The sequence below is a fragment of the Papaver somniferum genome, chromosome 2 (genome assembly GCF_003573695.1).
Source record: "Papaver somniferum cultivar HN1 chromosome 2, ASM357369v1, whole genome shotgun sequence".
Classification (NCBI taxonomy): Eukaryota; Viridiplantae; Streptophyta; class Magnoliopsida; order Ranunculales; family Papaveraceae; genus Papaver; species Papaver somniferum.
The window spans coordinates 21,166,523-21,185,838 of record NC_039359.1 but is presented as its reverse complement, the minus strand read 5'-3'; the positions used below and the strand labels follow the sequence as shown (position 1 = coordinate 21,185,838).

Below are 19,316 nucleotides of genomic sequence, written 5' to 3'. Positions count from 1 at the left end.
TGTCACGAAGAATTAGTTTGATAGAAATGCAAACTTCAAGTATTTATAGACTAGGAAGTTTGGACACCAAGGAATTTCCAAAACCGAAAATATTCTCAAGATATTCATTAAAGCACAAATTCGGTTTCCATAATTCCTGGAAATGCTCTGTCCAAAATGAATGATCGAAAATATCTTGGAAAAACTTTAACTAGTAAATACACATTACTAATTCTTGTTTTCCTAAAATAAAATTAAAAACCTTAAATAAAAGATTCTTAACTTATTTATGTTTCGATCCTGGAATTCTCTTCCCCTATATATTAAGGAATAACTTTGAACAATTAAATAATAAACATTCACAGCACGTGTTCAAAGTATGTCGACATCCTAACTTTGTAAGTTCTCTTTCATACTTACAACCTTGAAACCGATTTTCCACACTTCCAAACAAGTTTAGAATTGGTTCATCTGACTTTCAAGAACTATGTGATCGATCAAATAACATCCAATCACAAATCATGGGTGTAACGGTTCTACCAAAACAAGTTTCGGTTCTACCTCCATGTGAGTATTGTGTATAGCCACACTAGCTTTCCAAAATTAGGTTGACTAGGTACTAGGATCGGTTCCCACATATATATGGTATCTAACTTGAATGTGTTGCACATGTCCATAGGATCGGTTCCCCTTTGCCTAAAAACGTGTTGCACATGTCCATAGGATCGGTTCCCCTTTCTGCTATAAACCTGTTGCACCTCATACAAAGATCGGTTACCCTTTGTGATGTACTATACCTCTTACTAGGATCGGTTTCCCTTTTCCTAGTTTTGGTCAGACATAAAATCACAAACCCGATCATACCATCTCAGGTGATTACTTAAGATCGGTATCACTAATTAGAGTCATACCAATACATAAGTCGGGCCTTTGTGAATAGTTTTACCAAGAACACAAACAAGTCATGAGCGATTATACTAAATCACACATATTGGTTGTTCACAAGATATGCAATGAATAACAATCCCAATAACGCCTAGCGATTTCCTTTTCGATTCATAAACAAGTTTATGAACTTACTTCCTTAAAACACATGTAAAAGATTGTTTCCTAGGATGAAATCCTCACCTTATACCCATACATAATCACAATTGCATTCAACCGATTATGTCGATGTCTTATCTACAAAGTTTAATGGTTAAACAATAAACCTCGTATTATATTCCTTAATACTATGTCTAACTAGAGTGTAACCATGCTTAGCAGTTTTGTTTTAAATATACACGACTTGAAAGACACAAGATAGATATGGAACAAGTCAAGTCATAGTTACTAACCTTAAGCTGAAGGATGATGTTTTTGTTGTCTTCAATCCATCTTCATATCTTTGTGAGTAACTGGAGCACAATACTTCTATCATTTCTAGTCTAACCTATCGAAGTTGACTATAGTTTACAGAATAACGACTCGAGTTTTGGAACTAAATATGACAACCAATCTTGACATACCAACTCTTGGTGGGTTCAATCGAGCAGTGCTTTAACACATACGATTAAGATTATTATGAAGTGATTGATAATACAGGATGTTCTTCGGGAATATAATCCCGGTTTATCAATTGGTTCCTGTGCACCTTGATTTATCAAAAGACGAAACAAAACTTATAGGTATTTATGTGGGAGACAGATTTATCTATCTCAATATACTTTTCTGCGTGAGACAATTTTTTTATCAAGTCTTTGACTTTGGGTCGTAGAAACTCTTAGTTTTGGGTGAGATCAGCTAAGGGAATCAAGTGCGTAGAATCATGTTGGGATTCAGAGACGTAAGGAGCGCAAATATACCTTGATCAATGTGAGATTGATTATGGCTCAACTACTTTTCATTCCAAAGTTCATTGGTAGTAGGATAGTGTCTGTAGCATCTTAATACCGTGTGGTGTTCAAAGCTGGACTAGGTCTCGGGGTTTTTTTGTATTTGTGGTTTCCTCGTTAAAAAAAAATCTGGTGTCCGTGTTATTTCTTTTCCGCATTATATTTGTTTATATAATTGAAATATCACAGGTTGTGCGTTAAGTTCAATCAGTTCTTGAATCCGGCCTTTGGGTTGTTGATTGAATTGATTGACACTTGGATATTGGTTTGTGATACCGTCCAAGTTATTTCTCTTATTCAATCGGGCTCGCAAAATTCCTATTTGTTTGATTACGGATTGAATTGAGAAATTACTCTTTGATATACTTTTCTAAAGATTGAGTCTGATTGTCTAGTTGATTCTCTTAAAAGTATATTGGAGTTTGTCAATACAGATTGCTAAGCGAAATATTGGGTGTGGTTGTTAGACCCCCGCTTTTTCACCTTCCATATGAGAACAAGGTCACCAACATATCTTACTCTACCGATGCAGGCATAATTAGGATAATGAACAGATTGAGCAACTGAGATCATTCTTTCCTCATCAATTTTAGTTTCACAAAGAAAACTAAAATCAGGATTTTGAGTTTTAACCAATTTTTGAAACTGATCTTTTGTAAACTTCTTTGCAGTACCTTGCGCATTCTAAGATAAAATCTTCATTTTGTTAGTTATACGCCTAAAATCAAATAAATTGTATGGTTTATAGAAATTACCTCAGTCTCCTTAGTGCTGCCATTTTGGATATCCCTTGTTGTGACCATGTGTGTTGCACGTGTGTTCATCAGTTTGCCATTACTATTATCAACATGTTCCAAAACATGAGTCTTTGGACAATCATTTTTCTGCCTCTTCCCTAGCCTTTCTCCTTTAGCTACACCATTCATTCACAAACAAAACTGGAGCTTACAACATAGACATCCTTGGAGGGAAAAATACAGATCCCTTATTTTCATTCATTTTTTGAGAAATTAGGAACTTGATCTCCATCCCCAGTAATCACAATTTGCTTCCTTTCTCCTATCTTAAGTTCACCAAAATAATGAGGTTTATCATGAGCCTTACCTAAGTAGTCTGCAGCAGCCTTACAAGCTCATTTTGTATGATTAATAATGTAGCAGTTATGACATATCTTGTATGGTTGTTTCTCATAAAAAAAAAACTTAATTCACCTAGTGGATTTTGAATTAGTAATTTCCATAACACCCCTTCTCAAAGAAAAATTAATATCAACTTGAACACACACCTTAACAGGATCACCTCCAATTGGAATACCATCATCAGGTTAAATAGCTAGAAGTTCACCCATAATGCTTCCAATTTTAGTGATGGACTTCACATTCATATGCTCTGGAAGTATTTTCTTAACTTGAACCCAAAAACATTGCTTACTCCACTCTAGTTCTTGATAGATAATCTCAGAATTGTAATATCGAAGATTAACAAGATGCCCATTAATACTCCATGGACGAGTATTAAAAACTTTTTCCTGGGTATCTCTATTCTTGAATTTAAACTCCATGATATTATTTTCCAATTCAAACACCTTAACATCACCTGCTGGAATAAAATCCCAAGTGAATCCCAAAAACTTTTCCACAGTCTTCTAACCCTTTTCCTTCAATAAAGATTTTCCCAACAAGACTAAACTCCTCTTCAATTTCATTTTGCTCATCAACATTACCAGATTGATGATAAACAACCTCATCTACATCACCAAGATCATTAGCATTGTCTTCTGTCATTTGATAAAGAACTGGTTTAATATTAACTGAATAAGGATTCTTGAGATGAAGAAGACTATGAGAAATGCCACTTTTATAGAACTATAACCCTAGCAAATTCAGAGAGAGCATTGAATCTTGATTGATATTATTCCTAGTATCCCACATTTGAGAGAAAATTCTTTACTGAATGTTTCCTTCTAGATGAAAATTTTCTTCAGTAGAGAAAGGAAAGTCGTTGAGAAGACTATCGATAATAACGAGAGTAATTAACAGAAAAATCTTGTAACGGACTTTTTGAAATTTCAATTTCACAGAGACGCGAAAACCTTCAATCCACCGAGTCTTTGATGCAAATCAGCAGAGAAACTTTTCCAGGAAACCAAGATGGCAAACTGAAGGAACCCAGTAACTTCAAAAAGCGGCGAGACAACTTTTGCAAACGCTTGAATCACAACTGTATACATGGTAAACATCAACTGGGATATCTCCATCTGCAAGCACATTAGGAGAATAAGTTTGTTATTCAGTCATAACTTTCAAAATCTAATATAACCAAAAATAAAAGATTTTCAGATTTTAAACAATCCAAAAGTTATTCTGGAATCATAAAGAAGAAAAAGATCTTCAAATAGAGATACTATAACGATTAAATCACGAGAAAATCTTAAGAATAATGAAAGAAAACATTATAAAAAATCAACTGAGTCAACTCAGTTTGGTCGCCCGATCCTCAGAGCCTTGTTATCCAGGTGCACCATTGTTGATATTTACGGGGGAACTTCATCCATCGTGAACTTGACACTACGAACTCTAGTGGTCTTGGTTGTGATGGTTGCGAACTGCTTGCCATTTTAGATACAAATATGGTTTTAAGAAATTTTCTGATAGATTAAAGATGACGTGGGTTTGTGTAGAGAATGTGTGATTGAAATAAATGACAATTAAATGTTTATAGAATTCAAGGAAAGCCGATGGATTTAGACATTATTCAAATATATCTGTTAGGCGGCTTAACTTTTACAACGCGGTTTTCTTTTCCGCGGTTCCAGTCTCACAGTCCAAGATAAAACACACGGCTCTTGTTCCGCCGCAATGGGCAGACCCATAAATCTGGGTTAGTTTCCCATCAGTTTTCCATGTACGCCCATTCCATAGCGAGAGCAAAATTGGTAAATCTTTAGTAATTGACTAACACCTGATTCTACATTGACAACACATTCTACCGAGATTGATCCTGTCTGAGAATCAAAGAATTATCTTTCAATGACTCGACCATTGAGATAGGATGAATCAAAGTGGGACCTACCATTTAGGTCATATGGTATTAACCAGGGAAAAGCCCGATATATAAAAAGCTAGACCTGGCCCTGATCGTCGGATCACTCAAACGATGTCCAGCTGCTAATTTTGGTACCGCCTTTAGCAATCATGCATTTCCACACCAGTTATCTCCTATCCATTTTCAAAGGTACCACCATCACAGCAGATCACCCATATGCTGATGCACCATTTACATCACAAACAGCTCAAGCCACATGATGGTCCTACTGAAAAATGAAGTAGGGTACATAAGTCTCATCATACGAGGGCTGCACTGCATAACTCAAAGTGGTTTTTTTTTTGATAAGTTGCATAACTCAAAGTGGGCCACACTTGTTTGACATGTGTCTACTGTCTATCGAGATGGTTAGGTGTGTTGGAAGATGATGACGACTAGACACAAATGAAAAGATGCATCATGAATATACGTGGTAAAAGTTAAGGAGTGATTAGTATTCTAGGGTTTTAAAGGCGGGGGGAATGAAATCTTTGTTGGAAGAGATATATTCGAGTGATTATTATGATGCTGAAGATGATGCGGGAGTGTGCCTGCCACTGCACGCCATTTAGAATGATAGAGAGAGGAGAGTATATATGAATCATGATGAAGTTTTGACGATACTCAAGGCACGCCCCCTCTCTGTAACCAAGAAAGACAGGAAATGAAATCTAACCCCGGTATTTGTCTTTCTTTCTCTTTTATCTCTTCTTGTCGTTTTTGTCTAGATTTCTAATTCTATATATCCTTAGAAGTTCATAACTGTACAAGCCCGCATACTGACTGCTGACATACATATTCACATTTCATATGACTAGAATTGGTCCTTCTCAAATAGCTATGGTCCTTCTGAACTGAATAGGAACGGCTTCGAGCACAATAGATAGGCATGGATGAAAGGATATGAAAAGGTTACAATGGTGAAATTGGATTAAAGGGCTAAAATTAGCTGCTAATGTTTCTTTGGGTGTGCAACAGTTTGTTAAATGAAGCCTTTTTCTTAAGAATAAGATGCATTTAGTTTGTGTAGAAATTTTTATGCTAATTGCTAGTGGTATAAGAGGCTGCAGGCAGCCTCATGTCCACACAATTTCTGACACCGGCAGGCTAAATAGGGTCCATACAGATAGCATTTTAAAGTTGATCGAGTACTCACTCTTATTAGGCATAAGTCTGGACAACAAATTGGATTAACACTATTAGTTTGTAGATAGACACAATTACACTAGTGCAATGTGGTTCAGCTTCCAAATCATCGTGAGCAAAAACATCTCTTTCTAGCTAGCTAGCTGTACACTATATGATTCAGTAGTATAATGTGTTAAAAACTTGGAAGCAACAATGATATGCATGTAGAGGATATGATAACTACTATGTCCATACCAGAACTCCCACGCGACAGAATCAACCTTAGAAACCACACTCTTCTCTCTCTTTACATTCACTTTTTAGCTTAATTTTATTAGAGTAGTGTTGCTAAAATCCATGTTCTTCTTCAATTTTGCATTCATTACTGTACTCAATTTCTATTCCCACTAGCTTCAAAACTCAAATAATTGTATTCTCTCTTTCTCTCTCTATAATCCAAAGCTGAATTATCACATTACACTTCGATTACTCTGCCATGCCATGACATGCCAACCAGCCTGCCACTCTCAAGGCCTCAACCTTGAGCATGATTTATTATATATATGAATCCCTTCCATCTCCATTACTTCATTCACAAATCACACTTTCTAACTCCTCCAATTTTCGCCTCTTCTCTGCTATTCACATTCTATCTCGAACATAGCTACTAAAAAATGGGTGATATTTCTAATGGCAATGGTAACGGAAATGGTATTGGCAATGGCAATGGCAATGGCAATGGAGTTCATCACGGGAGCAATGGTAATGGAGTTGCTCATAGTGCCAATAATAATGGTCATAGAAAAAGCTGTTGGTATGAAGAAGAGATTGAGCAAGACTTGAGATGGTGTTTTGCACTCAACAGGTATATATATACACGCATCATCTCATCTATCTGTCATACAAAAGTTAAGTGAAAGATGTTGTTTCTTATTTTGTTCCTACTTGGTATTTGTTATATCTGCTTATATCATATATTCATTATCTTACCTAGCATAGTTGGGGATAGTCATTCTACCCTGGGTTTGATCCCAATAGGTCAATAGGCCACCGCTTCGAATAACCCTCATAGTCATTCGAGCTAACTTATGCTGTCCCTATCTGGTATCTCCGCTGAGCCTCATGGTTTAGTCGGGGTTAACTTTGCTGTAACGAAGTACAAAAGTAAATAAAGACACTTCTCGATTTTAACTTCGATGGAAGTTCTAACCATACCCGAAACTAAAAGGAGCTTCGATTTTCTTATAATCTTGGTAATGTAAAAGCTAGACAATAAGGCTTACTTTTTAAAACTTCTTTCTACTAGGCTTTGTTTTGAGTATTATATTTTGTGGGGTTCAAAAGTTTTGATTTTTCGGTGCAGTATTTTACACACAGGAGCTAGTCAGTATCAAGATATTGCTTTATTGGACACAAAACCCTTCGGAAAGGTTTGTTTGTGACATATCATAGTTATCTTCTTATTTACCTTTTGTTTCTAAGAATATTTCACTTATATCTGTTTGTATACATCTTACTGTAGGCATTGGTTATTGATGGGAAGCTTCAAAGTGCAGAGATTGATGAGTTCATTTACCATGAATCTCTTGTTCATCCACCTCTTCTACAACATTCAAAGTACATTTCTTGATCTTCTTTTTAGTTCACTTTATTTTGGTGATTTTTTTTATGGTACAAAAGAATAGTTGACAAACACCTAAGCTATCAACCCTTGTCTAAGAAAGTCCACGTTTGACATTTAAAAGTCTTGAACCAAAATGCAAGGAACTTACAATCAAATCCAATTTTACGAGGTCGTGGATGTTAAAATGTCTACTTTTATCATAACAGTGGGAATTTCATATGCTCGTATTTACTTTCACTAGTTAATGACAGCATTTAGTATAAAGCCTTCAAACATCTATTTTTTATGTTTTTTTAGTCCAAAGACCATTTTCATCATGGGAGGTGGAGAAGGTTCTACTGCAAGAGAAATCTTAAGACACAAAAATGTAGGCAAAGTTATTATGTGCGACATTGATGAGGTAATAGGAACCCTAAAAAGTTACAACTTCATCTCATTTGATTTTGTTACTAACAGGATGTAGTAGAGAATTATACTAATTTGGTTTCTAATGAATGATGTTCCATTCTTTAACAGGAAGTTGTTGAATTTTGCAAATCACATTTGGTTGCAAACAAAGAAGCTTTCTCTGATTTAAGACTTGAACTCATAATAAATGATGCTAGGGCAGAGCTTGAGAGTAGACAAGATGGTTTTGATGTGATAATAGGGGACTTGGCTGACCCAATTGAAGGAGGCCCATGTTACCAACTCTACACAAAGTCCTTTTATGAGTCCATTGTCAAGACTAGACTAAATGAAGGTGGCATTTTTGTCACTCAGGTAAATCAGTCTACCAGTACATTCCTTGTGGTTCACTAAATCCAATTGTTCATGCGAGATTCTAACAGTTCTCAACAAGTTTTGTTTCACTGTTGCAGGCGGGACCAGCAGGAATTTTCAGTCATACAGAGGTTTTCTCATGCATTTACAACACTCTTAGACAAGTTTTCAAATGTTAGTATTCAAAACTCTCATTTTCTTTCTTGTATAAAGCAAGTGCGAGGTTCCTCAGTAAGCTTCTTTTTTTTTTTTTTTGGGTAAACCAAATTGCGTTTGTCTGCAGATGTTGTTCCTTATTCAGCTCATATTCCTTCGTATGCTGATACTTGGGGATGGGTCATGGTAATCGTTCTTTCTATTTCTCTCTTAGTGAATTCAATAAGTTATGTCATGGAGCTCAAAAGAATTCTCTACCGCTGCAGGCATCAGATACTCCATTCACGGCTGATGCAGAAGAACTAGACATTAGAATGAAACAGAGAATGACTGGAGAAAACAAATACCTGGATGGAAAGACTTTTACCTCAGCTTCCATCCTAAGCAAAGCCGTTAGAAACTCGTGAGTGTTTTTTTTCCTTCATTAATCCATAATGTTTAAACTTAAAGCAAGCATTCTTAACCCTATTAACTGAGATTTGATACGTCTCTTTTTCCCTCAAGACTTGCCAAGGAAACTCAAGTATACACAGAAGGAACAGCAAGGTTTATCTATGGCTACGGAACTGCACACAAAACTCACAGCACTTAAAAATGATGGATGGATGACTTCAATCGGCTAGAAGAACCGTAAAAGAAGAAAGGCCTAAGATATCTAGTAGTAGTACTTTTTTTTTTTTTTTTGAGTTAATCATATTTTGTTGGTTTTACTTTCTTTGTTTCGTTGGGAGGAAGTAAACTGGTGCCTAGTGCAATTTATATGAATGAACATTTTCGTACTAATACACTGAAGTTTTCATCAAATTATGGTCATCTAGAATATCAAAAACATTACGGAACGTTGATATAAAGAAAAGAGACCTTGGTTCAATCCAGGTGCAATTTGGCCAATACTTTGGATCATAAACATTCCTTAGCAGCAGAATGCTGACTCTTCCAACAAAGTGATAACTCTCTATACTAGTATATCAAATGAATTAAACATATCACTTTCTTCTGTTTCCTATGCAACTATTTTTGGCCAGAGATGAGAGACATGAAGTAGGACTATCGGTTCCGGGACCCGACCAGATAAAAAGTAAAAGTAAAAAATTTGCATTTGGTTCCAGAATAAAAATCTCTCTCTAGAAGCATTTTCTTGTCCGTGGTCTCCACAGTCCACTCAGCAACTTTGTACGATACTCCTTCACAGAACCTCAAATTTGTAGGGTTTCTTCTTCTTCTTCGAAAATGGATAATCTCTTAGAAAAATTTCTAGGGTTATCCTCTTTAGATAATTATAATACATCAGTTGCTGCTTCAATCGAGCTTTCTCTTGAACGTTTACTTGAATCTAGGGTATCCGAATCTGATCAAGATCAATTAATCGAAAATACACTTAATATGGGTTCTATTCTTCTGGAAGTTGGGAAACGAGCTCAACGTTATAGATTCAGTAAACATAATTCTGTTTGTTGGGCTCTTTCTCATGATCTCACCATTAAAGTATGTATGTAGGTTCAGTTCAATTTTTTCATTTTCATTTTCTTAACAGTTTCTCTTGCTTTTGATACTTACCTACCTAATTGTGTTATGGGGTTTTATTGATGTGAAGGTTTTTGCTATGCTTGATACGAAAAGCCTTTGTTCAGCAGCAGCTACTTGTTGGATGTTTAATAAGTGTGCTATGAACCCCTTGTGTTATGCTGATATTGATTTAACTACAGTAGTACCAAGGGTTAATAACGCGGTTGTTGCCACAATGATTCATCGAGCAGGGAAGAGGCTCCGGTGAGAATCCTTCCACACATAGTATTCTAATTTTGTTTATTTGTTCTGTTAGGAGGTCATGTCTGCAGGACCTGCCAGTACTTTAATTCATTAGTGGATGGGCGGTGATGTAATATGATATAGGTGCTGTGTCTACACATAATCATCATGCGTCTTTGCTTACATTTCCTGGCTGTTGCTTCTGTAAGTGCTGCAGTTAAAACTTGTGGTTCATTACACGTTATGGTATACTTAAGCGCCTAGATAAATCGGACAGTACTAGTAGGTTTGGGAAGACCTAGGAAGTATTGAAGATCATCAAGAGCACCTTATATAAAATGATATAGATATTCATGAAATGATTATCCGCCTAATACAGAACATCTCTGCTCATTTGATAAAAATAAATTAGATATTGGATATGATGGAGGGATTATAGAATGAATTTACTAGTTGGGTATGCCATAGATGACGGTGGATATTAGGAGTTTGTGTTATCAGTAGATAAACTTGGAGTTGATTTCTGGGTTTAAAAAGATTAAATACTCCTAGAAGAGGCCAACCAGAGGGCATTTATATACTTCTCTAGAAAATCAAAAACAAATAACACGAATAAACAGAAGGTATTGATTGCTTGTAAGTAACATCCCCGTAACTGGAAACAAGTCATCGTAGTAAGATGTGCTTTAGGTTTTCACTGTGTGTAATAGGTGTTTTACTACACGAAGTGTGTTGGTTGTCAAAATTTGGAATCTAAATGGAATGATACACACCGAAGCTGTCTGGAGCTTATAAAGAGCACAATGAAATGTAATACAGATTAGAAGGGGTACCATGAAATTTATGTCTAGCTTTTGATCATTACATAATATAGTTTGGATTTCCTAATCATTTTATCTTTTCACCTGTCGCTTTACTTCTTATCATGTTTTAATTTCTTATTCCCCAAGCTATGTGATATTACATTGGATATCAGTGGATTCCTTTGTCCACACTTCTTACTGAGTTTTGTTTCTTATCGTATTCTAATTTTCAGGTCACTTAAACTTGGTGTATTGACATCTCCTACAACATTATCAGGGCATTCTGGTCCAATGGTCTATGGTATCGATAGTTCTGTTGATGCTGGTTTATCACGGAACAATAAGAGATCTTGTCAGGGAAAAGACTCATACATCCTATCTAGGTCCTGCTTAACATCTTTAAGCTTGGATGGTGGGGCTTCCGGGTATGGATCAATAAACGAGAACCTCTAGCTTTCAAGGGAAACAAATCTATTTTTAACATTTGGTTTGCTGTGATGGAAGGGCTTTATTGAAGAAGTTGCACCTCTACAATATTGATAAAATGGACAATACCACACTTCGCGTGGCTTTATCAGTTTGCCAAGCACTTACGGATTTCGAAATTGTTGGCCTGTAAGTCTTCTTGATACTTTTGGTTTTCATCTCATGTTCTTTGGTAGAGTGTTTTCCTCCTTAGGAACTGTGCGTTTTTCTTTTTTTGTGCACTGAACGTGGCCATGGTTAAATGATCAGAATAGGTTACGTACTGCAGGTTCATGCTTCTATCTTTTTCCTCTTTCATGTGTTGGTTTTGCTTTTCATCCATGCTTAGCATGTGTATCATCACAACAAGAACATAGTCTTGGTTGTCTTGATGTGCTCATGTGTCTTGAATTTCTTGTAGTGAGTATGTGACATAAAGGTTTAATCCCTTAACCTCTTTTCTTGTGAACAGTGTTACTGAACTTAAGCAAACATTGGAATCTGTGAGCACAAATTGTCCTAACTTAGAGTGTCTACTCATCGAATCTTATAAAACAGGTATATTGCCTTCATTTTCCTGGATTTCCTGCATTGCAACTAATTCCCACTTACTTCTTAAGACATTTTTTTTATCAGGAAGAGATGACAGTTTGAAGTCAACAACTTGTGTCGGTTTCATAAATGGCTGTCCTCGTTTGACCTCCTTGGCCCTCAGAGGATTCATCCTGCAAGATTACAAAATCCGTATACTCATGAAGGTAGGTATTTTGATGTCAAGAGTGAACTGGTTCGTAACGACAAGTTCAAATTGATATCTTGCGTGTTGTTTTTTACTCTTCAAATTATATTATGAATTGAATTACATTACCAACGAACATGCTTTAGGCTAAAATGTTGACCAACCAACAAAGTCGATAATTAACCATTGACATATTGGATACACAATATGTTGTTTTCTTTCTTGCAACTGGAGCTTAAATGTGGGTTCATTGTTTTCAAGTATTTGAAATAGCCTGCTGATGTAATGTTGCCCTCTTCTTTTTTTTCTTGGAATGAACCATCTTTCTGTTAGGGGTTCCGGAAGCTGAAGTTCGTTGATCTTTCAGCATCTTATTCAATCACTGGAACCTTTTTGAGGTTTCTATTGTTATACACCTTTTAGATTTCTTATGTTTACATTGCGCATGTATATGAATCACTTACTCGGATATTTTCCTCTGAGTTGCTGGTACTCAGTTCATTTTCTTTATTTCATAGGAACCTTGGCTCTGGCACTAGCGGACATCAACTGGAAAGTTTGATCTTACGTGAGTGCATGCATCTTAAAGAAGTGAGAGCTATCATCCATGTCTTCTGAAATTTTTAGTATGAATAGAATTACTACTTCCTGTCATGTGTCATAACGTGATGTCTTTTTTGCAGGTGGAAGTGGGTCGACTTTTAACGGCAGTACTTTCAGGGGGCTTTAAATTCCTTAAGCATCTTGTGGGTAGAACTTAGAAGAGATCTCTTTGCTAACCTTATCCTTTACAACATTGATATTAGAATTCAGAATTTCTAGTTTTCTAGTTGAGCTTTCTGACACTGGACTCCAAATAGGACATATCCAACAAGGAAGGGTTAGCATCAGACCATGATTGGTACGACAGGTGTTATAGCCCTAGGTATATGAGTATTCCTTTGAGATTGATGTTAAGTTTAATCTTTTTGCCTTTTGTTCTTTTCCAATTTAGTTTGTCAAAAATCCTGCAGTATTCCTGTTAAGCTGGTCATGGAAGAAAGGCCTGGACTCTGTTTAGTAGCTGATTTTCCCCCAGAAGGGAGGTTCGTTTCGTGTAAATTCTTTTGTGATTCTGTGAAACCTTTGTATGATAACTTGGAAGTTATGATAACCACTGCATCCACTTTTATGTTCCCTATGTAGCTTCATGGATACTGAACAAATAAGCGAAAGTGAGGTGAACAGTGATGCCAACTTGGATTTGGAGAGAACTGGTGCTACATCGGAGAGTTCATTGTCTATGCTTTCGTCCGAGAGTAGTTACAATAGCGATCAGGGCAATTACCTTTATGCAAGCTCAGATGAGGTTGACTTTCTCGGTGCTTAGTTGAAATGCCATGGACTGTAGTTACAACCTGCTGGCCCCAATGGGTCTATTTAAATTTCCTCTTTTTTCCTATTAGTTAGATTTTTTTTTTTTTTTTGCACAGTTGCTTATATATACTAGTAAGGACATATGTGAGATGCACATGTTTGAATTTTTATTCATCTAATGATACTAAATTTGAAAGCCATGAAATTCTTTTCCTAAAACAAAAATTTATTATTCTTATTTGTACTCGTTACGTAGATAATTGAAAGAGCTTTTCAAATATATAAATTTTAAAAAAATTCGTTGTATATTTTGAAAGATATTAAGTTTTTAAAAAATTTGATCTGTTTTTAAAACAATGGTAAAATACGTAAAAAAAAAAAAATGGGAACAACTAAGTAATTTAGGGAATCTCCTATCAAAAATCCCTCTTTTCTTTATATTAGTATTACTGTTTAACCCACGCCATGATGGCACGGCCCGATCAGTAATTATCTATGGCACCTTTCCAAGCAGATACATTACAACAGAAATCCAATAGTCTGGTTGGTAGAATCATTGGCTGAAACACACACGTATTTACATGTTTGGTAATGTCCGATTGATTAATTGAAGTAAATGTTGTTGGATATTTATGGTTGTGTGGAAAAAACACCCAACGGTGTTTTTTTGATGCCCAACGATATCCAACGGTAAATATTCCTGTTGCAATCAAAATTTTGTAAGTAACCGGTACAATCAAACTGCGAAAAAAAAATAGAGGAATTGAGGGAAGGACATGGGATTTTTATGTCACTGCGGGAAATTTAGTGACGTCAAGGAATAACTATTCAGTGACGTCATACCTTACATTTTGACAACAAATTCAAACGAAGCAGCACCAAACCCAACCAAGGTTGCATATAATTTCAAAAGTTGCGCATATTTGGAACAAACATTCTACAAATATACAACTGAATCCAGTTTTCTCTTTACAATGAACCCTCCAAAAATGTAACTGATAACTTCGAAGAACCATATATCTTGATTTGCTCAATTATTGCTAGTATAATGTCGTTCGCTACCTAAAAAAAAACATATATGTGAAACCCAAATATGTTTCCCACTCAAAGTCAGTAACTAAAGCTTGAAAGTTCAATAGGAAAAAGAACAAAACTATGTAATTTTTATTGCTACATACTGCATGTAAATGATATGGATTCGAAGTATGAAACCTAAGTAGATACTAAGTCAACAGTGTCATTATATATTTACCCAGGCATTCATTAAAATGGCTTACTGCTATTGTATGAAGTTAGACCTGTACTTCCTAATGAAATTAATCAAATTTCTTGACGCGGATTAAAGAAAAAAATCATGAAATTCAATACTCCGAATTATTCCAATTACTAAAATCAATAAACCTTGAATCAGGTGCAGCCTCTTCCAACTTGCATCATTCTCCATGCCCATGGACTTTGATCACTACATAACAATCAGTGACGTTATTACGGTTGGGAAACTGAAGTTTCCAGAATTTCCAGATCCTAAATGTCGACTAACACTTCATTACCACGTCAATTGCTCCAGATTTTAGGTCGCTTTAAGCAGCTCCAAAATAGTTTGGTTTGCGGCCAAAGCAGTAACAACTAAGAAATAGGAGCAGCACATGAATAATTCCATTTTTATAAAATGTAAATGAACTAAAAACAATACCAAACTACATAAAAATTAATCAAATAATTGATATATACTCTCAAGTTTTTCATACTACAGTGGATATGAATTATATGGCGACCTAAACTCACAAATTCCCCACCCAACTATTGTCCCCTAACTGCTTCAGAAACTTCAGTTAAGTATTTTTAGGTATGGTTCCTTCAGGGGTTGGCAAATACAACGATCAAGAACCGATACCTCAAAACTTTAAGCATCTACAATTGAAATTAGATTTACAAATTTGTACAGTTAATCTTGGGAATACAACTGCAAATAGTTTAACCGACAGCATTTGTAGCTTCTTCCATCCACATTCCCATAGTTGAGAAAAATAACATTTACCAACAGTAGTTAAACCAAAATATTTCCTTTATAAACTGCGACTCAAACAGGTCCTTAAGAAATGTTGCCGGTCGCTGTAGTTGTTCAAAAAGGTATCAGTCTAGAATGTGTAAAAACAACAAAATATCTTCATCTAATTCATGGACATGGCTTTCATTACTTTAAAACATCCTTGAAACATCAACAATAAGGTGACTAAAAATTACATCTTATCATATCTATATCGATTGTGTATAACACAATATTAATAATTTGATCTGTCTCGTTACATAACGTAAGTTGGATTCTATAATTCAAATGCAACAACTAAAATTGGGATTTTACGTTTCATATAAAGGAGGAAATGGACAATAAGACTGACCATTTAGTTTATTGATGATGATGAGACTCCCATCCGATTGAAGGGGCAACAGAAGCGCTATTCTGAAAGTGGAACTATTTCGTCATTGCTTACCTTGCATCACAAAACCAATTACATATTTACATGGAGAGAAATGGTTAAATTTGCCAGAGGCTGCTACACATGCTATTGGCGGGCAGATGAGACAATAACAAAAACAACCAAATGAATTCAATTCAATGTGATATAAAATGTTTAAACTTTCAAGGCATAAAGTATGACTTGGCTGTGAGATGTAACCTCCAATGAAGGTGCAACATAAAAAGGAAGAATGGTATGGGTGATCAAGGCTAAGATGAGCGGCAAGTTATTGAGTGGGATTAAAAAGACGACGAATCGAGTCAGAAACGACAACCGCAGTTTGTTCCATACTCCAATATAGTACTTTTTTCTTAAAGGTAGACTCCAATAGACTACGATGAAGAATGTTGTTACCCCCTTTTGAAAAATTATTATTACACTTGTTTCAAACATTGCGCACCATAGGAACTTTGTACTTAATAATCACCCAATAAATAAAATACTTAATAAGGTAAACCCCCTTTTGAAAATTTATTACTACACTTGTTTCAAACACTGTGCACCAGAGGAATTTCGTACTTAATAATCACCCAATAAACAAAATATTAATACGCAAGGTAAAGAGTTAAAATGGAAGAAGGGCGGAAGCAATGGATTTTTCAAAAAAAATGGTAAATACTCGATCTTATTCAAATTAAAATGTATTGAAGGAACCGAGATCAACTCACCATATCTCGATCTGTTTCTGTCTTTCCACTGCATCAAATGTCTAGAGTTCCACTGCATCAGATATTTGGAGTTCAATGTATAATATAGAAACCAAAAAATAAATGCTTATAACTCCACCGACAACCCCAAAACCAACTGGAAATGGATCTAGCAGATCAAAAGAAAAGAAATATGAACCAAATTAATTCGTGTAAATCCAAAGGTACTGACTCAAGTATATTACAGTAAGTAATGCCATTGTTTGAAATTTCATTGCATATTTGTCCATAAATCGGTATCACTTTGTATTTGATTCACAACTGCACTTATGATGTACATAATCCAGTTTAAAACATACTATACAAATACTTACTTCAGAATTAAGGGATGTTTGCTATTCTATGATCTTTTTATTTTCCTGTAATTCAACTCCAAATTAAATTTATCTAATACAACTCCAAATTAAATTTATCAGAAAAATGAAGAAATAAGTATTTCATAAATAACCATAGTATGAAGAAAGTGAGATGTTTCATCTCTCAGCCCTTCCTACAAACATTTCATAGAGAACTGAACCATTCAAATAATAAAACCTAGTATTGTCCCCAAATACAGAATCAGAGAACTAACAAACCCTAGAATGAATAAAACCTCCACATAAACAATTTTTTTCTTACTTGTGATAAAGTACAAAATATGTATGTAATCAATCGGAACCAGAAATCATTTCTTCTACCAATTCACACCAAATAACAATATTTCTTAATTATCTTTCCAGTGGATGATTTGGTGTTAGTTTCGCACTAACCCTAAAACCCTGTCCAACTTCAATCGAGAGAGGAAAAACAAGAGATATGAAGAGGAAGATAAAACGGAATCAAGATATTATGTGGGTTTGAGAGACTTGATTTCTTTCTTCAGTGCTCGAGTGGGAAGGGTTTCACCGTTTCAGAACTAACAAAAAAAAAATTCACCAAAAATATTCGCCTTTTTATTGTTTTTTCTCTAATAACAACCAATTTGACTTATCAGATCTACGGAGGTGAATTGGTTGATCTGCCAAGGGAAAATGAGCAGGGAAGAAGTTACGTTTCGCTAAGGAAGCCCCTAATAATTCAAACGGGTATACCAGTAATCTCACCCAAGATCAACCACAATCGTACATTTGTCTCCATAGACAACGAATCCTGACCGCCACTTACACAGGCTAAGTTAGCCAAACGGTGTTTTATACTCTTGATAAGATGTTGTTGGTATGGAGCATCTCTTTTAATGTCCATCCGATGAATGTTGCCCAAGTTAAGAGTACTTTGTTGTAAACTCGGGGGCATTCTAATAAATTAATTAGTGTTTGCCTCCATGTGAGTAAGTACATAAGGCACAAATTGGTTCAGGAGAAAGTGGACAGCAAATTGGTAAACTCTGGGCAAGTTTTAACTTATGGCTACTTTTTTCCATCCTGTTTAGTAGCTAGCTTTCTTATATAGAGGACTCCGTAAATTCTCTTTTCTCATGTAAAATATCGATAATCTCCGGGACAAGTAAAAGATAATGAATCCAGCTTCGTGCACCCCATTAAAACCTATGTGCCCAATCCGCACCTCTTATTGATGGTGCCTTGGACCGAAGGGCGGAGATATTTGAAAATAATGTGAAATATTTTAGTAGATTTTGTTCTGAATTAAACATGAGGAAGAATACCCTCGCACTTAAATTCACATTATCTCATATTTTGGGAGACATTTCTCTTAATAGAATATAAACGGTAGCGAATTTTACTTTGAAACTATTTTGGGAATATGTACGTTGTTGAGGGGTGATTTTAATCCTGGTCCTACCCGTCTTAGTTGCACCAAGTGATCTCAGCTTTCTAGGAATAGTAAGAGAGAGAGTTTCCTTTTTATTGTACCTTGTCCTTCCTTATATAGACTTTCCAAAAACCTCTCATTTTATGACATCATGACACATGTCCTAAACCTCTTTAATTACCTTTAATGTCATTCCTTCCTTAATATAACCTCCTCCTTATTCATTAATCCCTTCCTTGTCCTTTTATCTCATGGCTATTTTCTCATTGAACTTGGGCATAGGCTCCAAGTCCCCATGTCTCATGCTAGACCTTCCTCTTCTCTTGGGGGCACCCCAAACCTGCTAAGGAATATTATTTTTCATGTATCGACGTTAGTCCCCTGACTATTGGGTTAATTGTAAAACAACCCAGTAGTCATAGAATTTTCTCGAGCATCCCCCTCATTTTTGCTTGGGAACTAGGGATGAGAATTTTCTCCCCTTTTGTCGACTCCACGATCCCGGGCGGCGCTTGCTCTTCCACATCGTGCAAGTCTTCCTCTTCTTTTTCAGTTTCTGCCGGTTACTATTCCCACTTCATAACCTCCACATCCAAGCTTTGAGACCCCTATACATAGGTCC

At 35.7% G+C, this 19,316-nt stretch overlaps 3 protein-coding genes and 1 long non-coding RNA gene across 9 annotated transcripts in view; 2 read left to right on the top strand and 2 right to left on the bottom strand.

Moving 5' to 3' along the window:
* LOC113350725 (primary amine oxidase 2-like) overlaps nt 1-3,637 on the bottom strand; it is a 65,343-nt gene extending 61,706 nt beyond the window's left edge. Inside the window, exon 1 of the mRNA XM_026594851.1 lies at nt 3,450-3,637. Coding sequence (XP_026450636.1) covers nt 3,450-3,637 — 188 coding nt within the window. The remainder of the gene's footprint in view (nt 1-3,449) is intronic.
* A 1,782-nt stretch (nt 3,638-5,419) lies between these two features.
* Nucleotides 5,420-9,392, top strand: LOC113353026 (thermospermine synthase ACAULIS5-like). Of its 2 annotated transcripts, none has more exons than XM_026596748.1 (10): nt 5,420-5,617; nt 6,730-6,930; nt 7,429-7,495; nt 7,588-7,682; nt 7,987-8,089; nt 8,206-8,451; nt 8,550-8,625; nt 8,735-8,793; nt 8,874-9,010; nt 9,112-9,392. In XM_026596748.1, the coding sequence occupies exons 2-10, from the start codon at nt 6,740-6,742 to the stop codon at nt 9,197-9,199; spliced, it is 1,062 nt and encodes a 353-aa protein (XP_026452533.1). In that variant the 5' UTR covers nt 5,420-5,617; nt 6,730-6,739; the 3' UTR covers nt 9,200-9,392. The 2 variants fall into 2 exon arrangements, with proteins under 2 accessions (XP_026452533.1, XP_026452532.1); XM_026596747.1 differs by having other exon boundaries at nt 6,528-6,930.
* Nucleotides 9,393-9,734: 342 nt separating this feature from the next.
* LOC113347114 (F-box protein At4g02760-like) lies at nt 9,735-13,919 on the top strand. The gene is made up of 12 exons (XM_026590700.1): nt 9,735-10,092; nt 10,202-10,377; nt 11,393-11,584; nt 11,664-11,774; nt 12,097-12,182; nt 12,261-12,382; nt 12,697-12,761; nt 12,882-12,954; nt 13,047-13,109; nt 13,224-13,288; nt 13,377-13,448; nt 13,549-13,919. Exons 1-12 carry the CDS (start codon nt 9,838-9,840, stop codon nt 13,730-13,732), a joined length of 1,464 nt encoding a protein of 487 aa, XP_026446485.1. The 5' UTR covers nt 9,735-9,837; the 3' UTR covers nt 13,733-13,919.
* A 1,481-nt stretch (nt 13,920-15,400) lies between these two features.
* LOC113347112 lies at nt 15,401-17,962 on the bottom strand. 5 transcript variants are annotated; one of them, XR_003358746.1, is made up of 5 exons: nt 17,564-17,961; nt 17,260-17,304; nt 16,907-17,054; nt 16,119-16,211; nt 15,401-15,831 (listed from the first exon to the last, which is right to left on the bottom strand). It is a non-coding gene; the product is annotated as an uncharacterized LOC113347112 (long non-coding RNA). The 5 variants fall into 5 exon arrangements; XR_003358745.1 differs by having other exon boundaries at nt 16,907-17,304; nt 17,564-17,962; XR_003358744.1 differs by having other exon boundaries at nt 17,260-17,959.
* Between the last annotated feature and the right edge of the window lie 1,354 nt (nt 17,963-19,316).